The sequence below is a fragment of the Lithobates pipiens genome, unplaced genomic scaffold (genome assembly GCF_037356315.1).
Source record: "Lithobates pipiens isolate NorthernLeopardFrog02 unplaced genomic scaffold, aLitPip1_a1.2 Scaffold_19, whole genome shotgun sequence".
NCBI lineage: Eukaryota > Metazoa > Chordata > Amphibia > Anura > Ranidae > Lithobates > Lithobates pipiens.
The window spans coordinates 378,536,251-378,550,100 of NW_027507764.1; the positions used below are offsets into that span (position 1 = coordinate 378,536,251).

At 48.4% G+C, this 13,850-nt stretch overlaps 1 protein-coding gene across 1 annotated transcript in view; it reads right to left on the reverse strand.

Moving 5' to 3' along the window:
* The window catches only part of LOC143998072 (uncharacterized), a 55,377-nt gene that overhangs the window by 34,546 nt on the left and 6,981 nt on the right, over positions 1-13,850 (reverse strand). Inside the window, exons 3-5 of the mRNA XM_077493831.1 lie at positions 10,649-10,750; positions 9,762-10,585; positions 8,553-8,771 (exon numbers count right to left, since the gene is read on the reverse strand). Coding sequence (XP_077349957.1) covers positions 8,553-8,771; positions 9,762-10,585; positions 10,649-10,750 — 1,145 coding nt within the window. The remainder of the gene's footprint in view (positions 1-8,552; positions 8,772-9,761; positions 10,586-10,648; positions 10,751-13,850) is intronic.

The following is a 13,850-nucleotide window of genomic DNA, read 5'->3' on the forward strand; positions in this document are numbered from 1 at the left end:
CACGGGAAACATGTGCCCCTTTATAGGCACACTATAGACACCCTCCAGGCATGAAATTTAAAGGAATATTACACTTTTATTGTTTCACTTTAAGCATTATTAAAACCACTGTTCCCGAAAAAACTTTTACAACTTTTTTTGCATTGATACATGGCCCCTGGGGCAGGACCCAGGTTCCAAAACACTTTTTATGACAATACCATACATATAAGCCTTTAAAATTAGCATGTTTGATTACTCCCATACACTTTTAAAGGGTGTTCCGTGGCTTTTGAATTTGTTCCCTGTTCGGCAAACTGATAAACAGACAATTTTTGAGTTGAACTCATGGTTGACTCAAACATAAAGCCCATCCTTAATTGACATCTTATATTCTGTTTCCTCAACTTTAATCCCTTGTATGTCTACATTTTTTATGAATCGTTATACTCAATACCAATATATACAACAAGGGGGAAAAGGGAGAGCCCTATCGGGTTCCATTTGAGATAACCACCTGTTTACAGGGAGAAGAAACATCCAGATCACTGCTCTGTTTATCTGATCTGTGATTGGCTATAGCCGATCAGTGGGTCCATGACCAAAAGCAGAAGCTGAAAGATATATGTGCATGTTATCCCCTCTGGCTGTGCCGCCTGTCCTCAGTAAATGTACTGTGGATGAGTGGCAAGCCGATACCCACATGCACACATTGGACATTTTCACAGTTTAGGCTTGCACAAATTGATTTTCTTTTCCCCTGTCATTAAAGTGAATGTAAAGCCAAAACTTTTTTAGTTTTGGATAGAGAAGCATCAAGGTCAACAAAATGAAATTCAGGCAAGCTCTAACAGAACATAACAAATCACATATCAGCATTAAAACACACACTGAGCTACTATAATATTTTCCCAATTGTAGCATCCTAAAATACTCAAAACTAGGATGGGTAATATCCTTTAAAATGTAGTATGCCCTAGGAAGTCATCTCTGCTCTCCAATGTCCATAATACCCAACAATTTGATAGGCAAATACCTATAATATTTTGAGCTGTCTTTATTATCCTTTGAACTTCATCATGCACATGTCCTGTGTTGCCTTATGAGAAGTATATGAGGGCATACTTAAAAGAGGGCAAAAAGACACGAATAAAATAGGATTTTTATATACAGCTTACCTGTAAAATCCTTTTCTTGAGAGTACATCACGGGACACAGAAGCTTCATTACATAGTGGGTTATATAGGCACCTCTGGTGATTGAACACTGGTTAACCCCCAATTAAGGAGAATTCCTCCCCTATATAACCCCATCCCATATGGGGGGCACCTCAGTTTTGTAGCAAAGCAATAAGAAACCACGTAAAAGCCAAGAGGGGCGGGAGCCCTGTGTCCCGTGATGTACTCTCAAGAAAAGGATTTTACAGGTAAGCTGTATATAAAAATCCTATTTTCTTGATCATACATCACGGGACACAGGAGCTTCATTACATAGTGGGATGTCCCAAAGCAATGCTCAGATTGAGGGGAGGGAGACACAGATCATAATTATAGACCGCCATGGACCGGAGGACCTAAACTGCAGCCTGCAGTACACTGCGCCCAAAGGCGATATCCTCTTGCACTCTGACATTCACCTGATAGAATCTGGTGAATGTGTGGACTGATGACCAAGTTGCAGCCTTACAGATCTGAGCCAGGGAGGCCTGGTGATGCACTGCCCAAGAAGCACTTACAGCCCTAGTTGAGTGCGCTTTTACTTGAAAAGGAGGGATCTTCCCTTTAACACTATAGGCCTGAGAAATAATCTGTCTAATCCACCTTGAGAGAGTGGATTTTGATGCCGCCTGGCCCTTCCTAGGGCCTTCCGGCAGAATAAAAAAGCAATCAGTTTTCCTTATCTGAACAGTTGCCTGAAGATAGATACTGATTGCCCTTACCACATCCAAAGTGTGCAAAGATTCTTCTTCTGCGGACTGTGGGTCTGGAAAAAAGGATGGTAGGATTACATCTTGATTCAAATGGAATCCTGAAACCACCTTAGGCAGAAAGGACCTGTTGGGACGGATTACCACCCGGTCCTTATGAATAATTAGATAGGCTCTTTGCTGGAGAGAGCTGCTAGTTTTGACACTCTTCTAGCCGAGGATATGGCTACCAAGAAAACCAATTTTTTAGTCAAAAGAACTAACGAAGCCAGATGCAAAGGTTCAAAAGGTTGCCCATGCAAAGCCGAGAGAACCAAATTCAGATCCCATGGGCATACTGGAGGTTTGACTGGCGGCCTTATCCGCATAGCCCCCTGGATGAAAGCCCGCACCAGGGAATGCAATGCAGATGGTTTCTGAAAAAACACTGACAAGGCGGAAATCTGTACCTTGATAGTGCTTACGGCCAAATTCATTTCTAGGCCTGACTGGAGGAAGGCCAAGATCCTGCTAATGACATACTTTCTAGGATGCCATTCCCTGAGTTCACACCAGGAAACATATGCCCTCCAGATTTTGTAGTAAATAAGCTTGGAAGGCGGCTTTCTGGCATTGACCAGAGTAGAAAGGACTGGCCCCGAAAGCCCACGGTCTCTCAGAATGTGGGTCTCAGCAGCGAAACCATCAAATTCAGACTGTGTAAAGCAGGATGGTAAATTGGACCCTGTGAGAGCAGATCTGGCCGGAGAGGGAGGATCCACGGCCTGCCTACTGCCAACTTCATGATCTCTGCGTACCACGGTCGCCTGGGCCAAGCCGGGGCTACCAAAAGAACCGACTTTGTCTCCCTCTTGACTCTTCCCAGGAACCGCGACAGAAGCATGCACAGGGGGAAGGCATAAATCAAATTGTACTGATCCCAGGAAACTGTCAGAGCATCCGACCCCTGAGCGAGTGTATCTCTTGTCCTTGACACAAATTTGTCCAGTTTTCTGTTGAACCTGGAGGCAAACAGGTCTACGTCTAGAGTACCCCACCTGCGACGTATGTTCCAAAACACGTCGGGGTGCAGAGCCCATTCTCCTGGGCACAACTGCTGGTGGCTCAGAAAATCCGCCTGCCAATTTTCCACTCCTGGAATGAAGACTTTTTGTGCAACCAGACTCCTGGTACCGCCCTGGTTATTGATATAGGCCACTGCTGTGGCATTGTTGGACTGAACCCGAACAGGGAGACCCCATAGTCTGAAAGACCAATTTATGAGAGCCATATAAACTGCCCGGATCTCCAAGACATTTATGGGCAATAGCTTCTCAATCGCAGACCATTTCCCCTGCGAGCACGTCTCCTCCAACACTGCTCCCCAGCCTGTCAGGCTGGCATCTGTAGTAACAATCTTCCATGGAAGAGGAAGAAAAGTTTTGCCTTGCAGCAAATTCTCAGTTTGTAACCACCAGACGAGACTCTTGCATGTCCCCGGGCATAGACGCATAGGAAGATCCAAGGACTGGGGCTTCCTGTTCCAAGCCGCAAGGATGCATCTTTGCAGAGGCCTTGAGTGGAACTGGGTGAATGGAACGGCCTCGAAGGAGGCGACCATTTTCCCTAACAGTCTCATACACAACCGAATGGGGGAAGATCTTCTGCCCAGAATTAGGCGCACCAGATCCCCAATGGCCAAGGCTTTTGGCCTTGGTAGAAACACCTTGCCCTGAGCGGTGTCGATAACCATACCTAGGTATTCCAACCTGGTAGCAGGCTGTAGGGGCGACTTTTCTAGGTTTATAAACCAACCTAGGCATTCCAGGTGTTCTAGCATTCTGGTAACACTGTGGTTCAGGAGCGCTACTGTTTTCTCTATGAGAAGCAAATCGTCTAGATAAGTCATGACGGCTATACCCTGAGCTCTTAGGTTTGCCAAGAGAGGGTCCAGAATCTTTGTGAAGACTCGAGGGGCCGTAGCGAGCCCGAACGGCAAGGCCACAAATTTAAAAATGGCGCCGCTCTACCGCGAACCTTAGATACTTTTGGTGTGCGGGAAAAATTGGCACATGGAGATATGCATCCTTGATGTCTATTGATGCCATAAACTCTCCCCCTTGCAGGGAGGAGACCACAGTGCGAATAGACTGCATTCGGAAGGAGCAGATGCGTAAAAACTGGTTCAGATCCTTTAGATCCAGGATAGGTCTGACACTTCCATTTGGCTTTGGAACGGTGAAGAGATTCGAGTAAAACCCTGAGTCCACTTCTACTATCACCCTCTGGGATAGTAAGTGATCTAAGGCCAGAAATAGCGGTCTTTGCTTTACTGGGTCCCTGGGAAACCTTGACCTTAGAAAGCCTTAGAAAGCGAGAAGGTGGAAACTCCAGCTTGTAGCCCAGAGATACCGAAGAGACCACCCACTTGTCCCGGATCTCTTCCCGGCAGGCTTCCGCAAACTGCAGGAGCCTTCCCACCACTCGGCCGAGCGGGGGCGCCCCTTCACAAGGAAGCTTTTGGGCTCTGCTTGTCAGGCTTTCGTCCCCAGGATTTCTTCTGCCCCTGGGCCCGGCCTTGAGCTTTTCCTGTAGAGGGGGGTTGAGAAGGCCGTCGCCACTGCTTAGAGCTTGATGCTCCGGGAGAGAGAGAACGCCTAAATGATGGACGTTTGCTCCTTTTGACTGGAAGGAGAGTAAATTTACCCCCTGAAATTCTTCTCCAAACAAACGTTCCCCTTTAAACGGGAACCCAATCAAATGCTTCTTGCATGATAGCTCAGCTGCCCAATTCTTTAGCCATAGGGCCCTTCGCATGTGTACCAACAGGAGAAACAAACGAGATGCTTGTTGGACAGAATCCAAAATCGCATCAATCATGAAACACAGAATTTGAGGTATTTCTGCATAATTCTCCACTTCCTCACTGGGAAGGAGGCCAAGCATCCGCTTAACCTGTTCCTTGAGGAACTGACACAACCCCACAGCTGCGACTGTAGGTTGCACTACAGCGCCAGTCATGGAAAAGGAGGCTTTTAATAATGTTTCCAGCTTCTTATCAGTTGGATCTTTAAATACCTGAGCATTATCCAAAGGACAGGTCAGGTTTCTATTCACGCAAGAAACAGCCGCATCGACAGATGGGACCCCCCCATTTCTTGGTGAAACTTTCCTCCAAAGGATAAAGCATAGAAAACCTTTTAGGAGGAGCAAACAGTTTATCGGGATGTCCCCAATCCTCATACAACAATTTATCCATTAAGGGATGAATTGGAAAGGAAAAGGCAGTCTGTGGGACTTTCCTGACTCCCAGGGAAGAAACAGAGGATGTAGCGACTTCAGCAGCAGGCATTCTGAATGTGGTACGCACCAATTCAGTATAATACTGCACCTGCTTTCTGAGCACCTGGGAGGAGGGGACTCTCTCCTCTTCCTCTGATTCATCCAACTGCTCAAGATCCCTGTCCCAAGATAGGGATCTCTCCTCATTGTCAGAAGTGTCATCTGAAAGAGGAATCTCAGCAGAGGGAGGCGATCTACCCCTTTTCCTGCTATCTTTCAGGGAAGCTGCAATAAAATTCATGATTCTCCCTTCAAAACCCTCCAATGTAGCCCTAAGGGAGTCCTCAGTGACGTATACCGGGGCTGAAATATTAGGAGAGGCTGCAAAACCTGACAGGGGCACTGACTCATCCTGTGAGGCTGGCTCCAGTCTTGCAGGGGGGGGGTAACCTACAGGCATTTTTAGAACCTCTAGACCTAGGTGATTTACCAGTGCCCTTGTTACCTCCCCCTGAGACCCTCTTATGAGGAGACATAGTCCTAAGCTACAAAGCAGAGGTACTAGTACAAAGTGCAATCACTGTTGTGCTTAAAGCCTCACAATAAATATATAGGCTTAAACTGCACAACCTCATGCTGAGTAGGTGTCTTAGGTTTGCCTGGATCCAATCCCTTGGGATGCTTACTGCCCACAGCTCCTGTGTCTCCACTTACAGCCCCCTGACGCTCTGGGCTTTTTAAAACTGCCACCTGGCGCCTGTGCAGTACAGCGCCGTGCACACCGACGTGCACGGCTCGCAACCACACTCCCCCCTCCTCCATTAGCACGGGAGTGCACGCGTGCACGAGGACCGCCGGTATCCAGGGGGGAAGGGAATCGCCATCGGAGCTGCGTGGGACCCCCAGACTACGTGGGACCCCTGTATTACCTTCATTGTGGCAGAGATTGCAGTGGAGATGTGAGTCATCTGGGAGAACCAGGCTTCACTGAGCGTGTGTATCTGAAAGGCATGTAAGTATGCATCAGGCTGCTCTTACTCCCTCTAGTGGTGGAAACCAGGTAAGACATACAACTACTCAATGAAGAAATCCATAATATAATTTATATAGGATTAACTTCCCTTACCTGTCCTCGCCGCAGGAATTGCTGAAAACAGACAGATTCCAGCCTTCACCAATCACGCTGGGCAGAGTTGTGCCAACCTTCAGGTTTTTTTGGGGTTCCTTCTCAGAAGAACCTCCTACCTGGACCTTGTAAAAGACTCTGCCAGAAACTTTCGTGCCACTATGTAAATAGTACACCAAGTCTGGTTTTCCCGGAGCCCAGTCTTCCAATAGGAGAGGACTTATAGGCAAAACCTTGTTTCTTCAGATGACGAGGCCCGGGTACCATATCATCTTGGGAGTCAAAATATCAGCCCAAGATATGGATCCGGTTTGTTGTAGCCCTTAGGCTCCCGCAAGAACCTGCACAGAGCTTTCTTCATAGCACATGTTTTACGTGACCAACCACCATAGGCACTGGCGAAAAAACTGAGGTGCCTCCCATATGGGAGGGGTTATATAGGGGAGGAATTCTCCTTAATTGGGGGTTAACCAGTGTCCAATAACCAGAGGTGCCTATATAACCCACTATATAATGAAGCTCCTGTGTCCCGTGATGTATGATCAAGAAAAGTGATTTTATGAAACCAACAAGAAATAATCAACCTAACAACATGGTAAAAGCCCGTTTGACCTCAGCATGTGGATCCGGAATGTACCTAGTATAGCATGATGATTGCCAACGTCCCATGTACTTAATGACATGGGAAGGGACCCCCTGTTTGGAAGCTGCGGAAGCTGCGCCAATCCTGAACGAGTGTCCTGAGAACTGCTTTGGGTTGAGCCCCAACCTACCAACATTCTAACATGGTAAATGAACTGACTGGAGGAGAGGCCCTGAGAAGGAAAGGGTAGTAAAGGGCTGTCGGGAGGAGCTGCAGTGAATAAGCCCATGAGCTGATCTAACACCTCCACTGGACACCAGTCAGAGTGAGATCTGTAGAACTTAATAACAAAACCCTGCCCCCACCTGGCGGTTCTTATTGTTGGGAAGCTGAAGTGGATAATGCTCCGGCCACCTGGTGAGACTATGAGACTATGCTTCTGGAGAACTGGTGCATGACGCCCCGCACGAGATACCTCCCTTGGCCTCAGGAACCCAAAAAACAAAGGTATATCGCTGCTTTTAAGACCAAACTAGGACCCAACCCAAAGGGTGAGAGGGAAAGTAAATCCGCTAGCCCCCGGAACAACTGCCCTGAAATAGGCAACCGTGTGACAGCTGCCCTCCCCTGCGTTTTCTGAATCCCTTTAAGCATCGCTCTAATAGGATGAGCCACAAAAAATGACAGAAACTCAGGATGGAGCAGGGAAAAGAAATGTTGGACCCCAGCGAGGTATAATTTGATTGTGTTGAAGGAAAAAGACAATTTATCATGGCAATAAGCCATGAAAGCCAGAATGTAACTGACATCACCCACCCTATCGGAAGGGAAGAGGGACCTGAAACCATTGAAACATCTCCAAGCCATTCTGTAAGCCATGAGCGTGTTCTTGGATAATGATGAATTGATTAAGCCGGCCGCTTGAACACCTAGAGCGTCTAATCCAACCTCAGCAGGGCAAATGGCGGAACTGGCATGCCCCTCCGATCTGCCTGTGGATACTGCGAAAAGAAACGCTGAAAATCAGCCCTAGATAATGCATCAGCAGCCCCATTAAAGACCCCACTACTAAACTCCCCCTGGAAATGAAAACTACATTTAAGGCCTAACCACGTCAATCTGCGCATGAATGCCATAATCACAAGAGAACCTGACCTCCCCTTGTTGATGATCTCCGCCGTGTCCATGTTGTCTGTGAAGAAAATAACCGTCTGCCCAGACCATGAGGGACCCCAAGTGCAGGCAGCAGCCACAATGGGGAAAATCTCAAACAGAGCAGATGTCCATGAGAAACCCGGAATGTCTGCCACCTCCGGCGGCCAGGGGCCCGCAAGCCACTGGTCCCCGAAAATAGCAGAGAATCCTATCGAAGCGGCGGCATCCGAAAAAACCCTGGGGGAATCTGACGTAGGAGAATGAATGAACAAAGAAATCCCATTCCAGTCACACAAGAACCGATCCCACATGAGAAGATCGGCCCTAGCGTTAGCCCGCAACCGCACTACCGAGTCTGCTTCTCGGAAGAGTGGGAGGAGGGCTAGGAGTCTAGACACAAATGACCTGCCCTGAGGAATGATCCTCATGGCAAAATTGAGCATACCCAAAGGCGACTGCAGCTCTTTTTTAGAGCACACCGGAGACCTGACCAACTTATGAATGAACCCGCGGATCCTCACCAGCTTGTCCTGCGGTAAGCTAGCCATCATATGGACAGTATCCAAAGTGATCCCCAAAAAGGTAATCACTGTGGAAGGCCCCTCAACCTTGTGGGTAGCCAAGGGGACATTCAGATCCCTGAATAGCTTGGTGAGAACCGCAAGATCCTTGGGAGGCTGAGGCGGGAACTCCAGCAGCAAGAAATCATCCAGGTAAGGAATAACCTTGCCACACCCCAACTGCGTAGACAAAACTCAATTAAGTGCAGAAGCAAAATTGTTGAAAATCCAAGGGCTACTCTTGGAGCCAAATGTAAGCTTGGTCATGAAGTAAAACTGCCCCGCCATTTGAAACCATGCCACTGCCAGAGAGACGGTCTGATCGGGAGGAGCTTGAAAGCGTCAGAGATGTCTGCTTTCGACAACCATGTCCCCCTGCCTGACTGCAAGATATGTTGAATGGCAGAATCCACTGATGCGTACTGCAAGGAAAACTCCTCAGATGGGATAAGAGAATTCAAACTAGGAATATGAGAATGAGGAGCCGACAGATCGTAAATCAAACGGTATTTATTGGAAAATTTCCCTTTTACAACACCAATGGGGCTGACCCTAAACATACTGAAAGGTGGGGACAGAAAAGGCCCAATCACAAACCCCTTAGACAGCTCATCTTGTAACAGCCGATCCACCACACCTGCATTGTCGGCAGCAGAGACAAAATTGGCACATTCGTGAGACTGTAACGGGAGGGTGATTAAACCCGTGTGAAACCCCTCTGAAAACCCATCCACCAAGAACCGCCTGAAATCTGGGGAAGGATGATGGCATAACCAAAAATCCAACCTGGGAATATTGACCCGGCTTAGTCAAGACGCCCCCCCCCGGATGGCTTGATCAGATAAGTGATTTTAGGATGAGCCCTAAAGCAGTTGGCACACCCATGCAGCAACCTACATTGATTGGAATTACAGGTAGAATAATTGAAATTGTTACAAAGCTGAGCCTTACCCAGCAAATGGATGGGCCTGCCGAGCTTGTCAAATTGCCCCGAAGGCCCAGAGGAAGGACCGCTAAAACCTGACCTGTGAGCCCCAGAAACCCCTGGGTGGTCCAGATTGGGACACCAATTGGCGGTGTGGGCTGCTGATTGACAGTTAGCACAAGTAGGAGATTTCTGACTAGCAAAGTGCCTCCAGAATAACTGTCAATGTTACTCCAACATGTTACCAACTGGAACTGAGCCCACATCGCCGCCACTTTGGAAGAAAAAGACCTATGATAATCATAGAATGTTGAACCGCCATATTTGTGGCCCAAATCAACCACTTTGTGTAGGTAGAGGTCCAGCTCCTCCCTCCTGCCGGGACTAACCGTGCAGATGACATCCCTAAAAATACAGAACGCCAGTACGAATTCAGCAATGCTTAGCTTGCGGTTAAGCCTGGGATCACGGGTTCTGAGGACCACCGAAACTTCCCCGCAAGCATAAGCTTTGTTCTCTACCACATCCTGCGATGCAATGAGTAGAGACGCCAGATTGACATCTTTCCCCTCCAATATGTCCTTCTTCAGATTAGCCGGAATGAAATGATCAGGAGAAACTGAAGGCAACAAGGCAGAAGCTGAAGGAACTACCAAAGGTACCAGCCCACTGCTGTTACCTGCAGACCGCACCAGACCAGGGGAAGCCACCGGCAACACCGCACTGGCTGGACGGGCCTCCAGTACATCCATCCTGTCCTGCAACAGCTGAACAGAAGTGAACAAGGTATTCAATACCGCATGGATCTGCGTCAGTGACGTGACCATGGATGCCTGATCCACGCTGGTGGCGGGCTGTGGCTGGGAAGGAACTGAAAAGAGGAGTCTAAATAATTCCGCTTTCCTGGCTGAGGCTTTGAAAGGAATGCCTTTGCCACGGATTTTAGCCATGAGCCTAGGAACGGTCCAACTCCTCAAAGATGGTGTACTGCCGTGCTCCGAAGCCCTAGCCGGAGTGGATGGGATGAACGCAAATTCGTCACTTTCCGAGACGTGTGACATGATCCAATCTGTAGAAAAACCAATCAAAACATCAAGCACAACCTGACACGCCCAAACCTACCTAACCTAACCGAAATGGTGAATGGTGCTGATAACACAGAACATAACGCATGAGATGCTAGTGACGGTGACCCCCTGCGTGAGTGTAGCACGAGCCCAAGCAACCTGTGGCGCTAGAACAAGAAATTAAAAATGAAAACTCAGGGCTTAGTACCTACAGACCATGGTAGGTACGAAATAGGAATGTAAGTGACGTGCAACGTATGACGTATGAATGTACAGACGAGAAGATTGCAGATACAATCAATTAAAAACGAAAACCTCAGCCTGTACGGATCCGTAGACGTGACAGATCCTAGCATGTAACCCCCCCTAACTAAAGCCTATGAAAGCTAACAGAACCCACCTTGAACGTTCCTGAATGAAGAGGAATCCAGCTGTAACACCACCACGAATGTCCTAGATAATAATAACGGATGCAAGCTGGAATCAACCTATGACGTACTGACCCAAGAAACCACCTGACCAGAGTGGAACGTGCTCTGTGGTGGGAGAACAAAAGTGGAGCCCCTATGGAGGCAACCACCCTGAGCACCTGCACCGTGACGTGGAAACAAGTGCTGACCCATGGTCACCCAGCTGGGACTAACACCCGCTGAACCCCCACAACTCCAGCTCCATGGTGCAGGGTGTGAGGCGAACCTGGCCGTGTGCGCCCTGCCCATCTGCCTGGGAACCAAGACCAAAAGGCAGTACCGCAGACCCTATGAGACACATGAACCCAGACCACCTAACCGTGTCCGAGACTACCAGAACATGGTCCTCCAGTGAGAGATGAGCGGCAGCCTGAAATGAGGGGGCTAGACGTGGCCACTCAGCTGAGGAACAACCAGCTTGAGGCAAGTGGTGCTGCCAGTGAGGACCTGCAGCCACCGGCGAGAACTGAGCACAGTACCCTGCCTAGCAGGCCCTGACCCAGGTGCAGTGCACCCCCTGATGTGACCCAGGTGGGCCAAGATGGCAGCCCATGTGAGGCTGAATTGGCCACCTGGCTGAGAGACTACCAAGCTCAGCAAGGCGCATGACGATGTCGGTGCAACTACTTGCGCCTAGGTGCCCGTGCCCCCCCCAGTAGAACAATGAAAAGAAATGATACAGCTACTGAGCCCCCCCCCCCCCCTTACGCATCAAACACTACATACCTGGATGAAAACGCAGCAACCTTGGATAACCTGTAGAGAGAAGAGCACCCTGTGTGTGGGGTGGCGGCAGAAATGAAAACCAAACAGCAAACTGATAAATGCAAAAAAACCAACGACCCCCCCCCGAAACCCACCACAGCAGCAACTGCCCCCCCCAAATAATACCAACAAACCCTCTCCCCCCCTCCAGACTCCAGCCAAAAGACAAGCAATGCCCTGCCATGAGCCATCACCACCAATCCCCCCAGAACCTGCCCCAGCCACCCCTGAAAAAATCCCTTGCAAGAACCCCCCACTCCAACCCCAGACCTACCTTACCAAATGCTAAAAGCACCAAGGCCCTCCGATTGGTGCACCCCTGAAAGCCTGAGCCGAACAGCTGTCGAGGGGAAAAAGGAGCAACCAGACCGCTGGACACCACGCAAACGAACGGCCGACACCGCGGATGCTGATGCAGACCCCCGGGAGGCCAGCAGAACACGCACGCTGTTTGAATACAGCGCCCTGACCTAAACCGGAAGTGACCGGCCGCCGCACACACGTGACCCGGAAATGAAGCCCACAACCCGGAAATGCAGCTGACGAGAACATAGGGGGAGAGGAGGGGATTAAGAAGCCCCACACTCCTCCTACAAATGCAGGCTAGCCAATGGCCAGCCTTCTAACACACACATATACATATATATATATATATATATATATATATATATATATATTGTTAACCTTCAAAATCTATATTTCTGATTTATTAATCAGAAGATATGATATGGGTTGAAAAGAGAATTCTTATTGACAAAGGAAAGGGAGGTTTAACATAACACCATTTATTAGAGTACGTTACAGGTTTATCTAATACACAGAAAATATCTATAGTCTAAGTGAGGGAGTAAAATATTAGTTTAAAATACAACAAGAGTACAATACATTCATTACAATACAAAACAGGACATATGACAATTCGGTATACCTTGTAAGTGCTGGGAGATGATCTGATATGTTACCTAATATTGGTCCATAGCTCTGGTCAGTTCTCATCTGCCATTACCCTAGGGTTGGGGTCCCCTTAAAAAGGGCCATCTCTCATTGACTTGCATAGGACCACACTGATTGGTTAGCGATAATTAGTCTGAAGCCCACTTAATTAAAGAGGAAGTTTGCTCTTGAATAGGACACTTAACTATGCATAGTCCCAGCCGGGGTAAATTGTCCATTCCTGAACAGATCAAAGAAATATTTTAAGCATATCAACCACCCTTTGAAATGGATAAATGGTGGATTAGCACGGAAGAATACACAAGCCTTTATCTAGCAAATGAATTCGGCTCCGTACCGACTACACACCCCAAATGGTATCTGTTCGTGGGTTTTGATTATTACATTAGGTAAACAGCAGGACATCTCCCTCACACCCACACTTAGCATACCTGTGAGACAAAGGTATTGTTAATTGAATTATATACGCTGACCAGACGTCTGTTCCTGTACATCAAACCATCTGTGCCGGTTAAGCTAAACTACTTCTTTATTTCTTATACTAATATCTACATCTATAATACAAATATTCCCAGTTGCTAATGGAGATTACTCATAAACTCCTCATAAGGCAACAGATGACCCCTTGTGGCAAGTTGAGTCCAATGAAACGACGCCACACTTAAGTGAGTAATTGTTTATGTCTAATCTCCATTAGGCCGCGTACACACGGGCGGACTGTTCGCCCAACCTTGTCCGCTGAACAGTGTTTGGGCGGACAGTCCGCTCGTGTGTGGGCTTTCAGCGGACAGTTTCAGCGGACAGTTGGACGGACAAGGTCTTTCGGAAATTCCGAAAAACTGTCCGCTGAAACTGTGTTTGAGCGAACAGTCCGCCCGTGTGTGGGCCTGTCCGCTGTACTTTCGAAATGAGCGGACTGTTCCCGCTCGGAAAGTCCGCCCATTTCGAGCGCGTGTACAGGTAGGCGGGGCCCGCGAAGGAGACGTCGCGGGCTCCGCCGCCTGGAATGGGCTTAAAGGGGAACCCCAACGCCGAAAAAAATCGGCGTGGGGGTTCCCCCCAAGTCCACACCAGACCC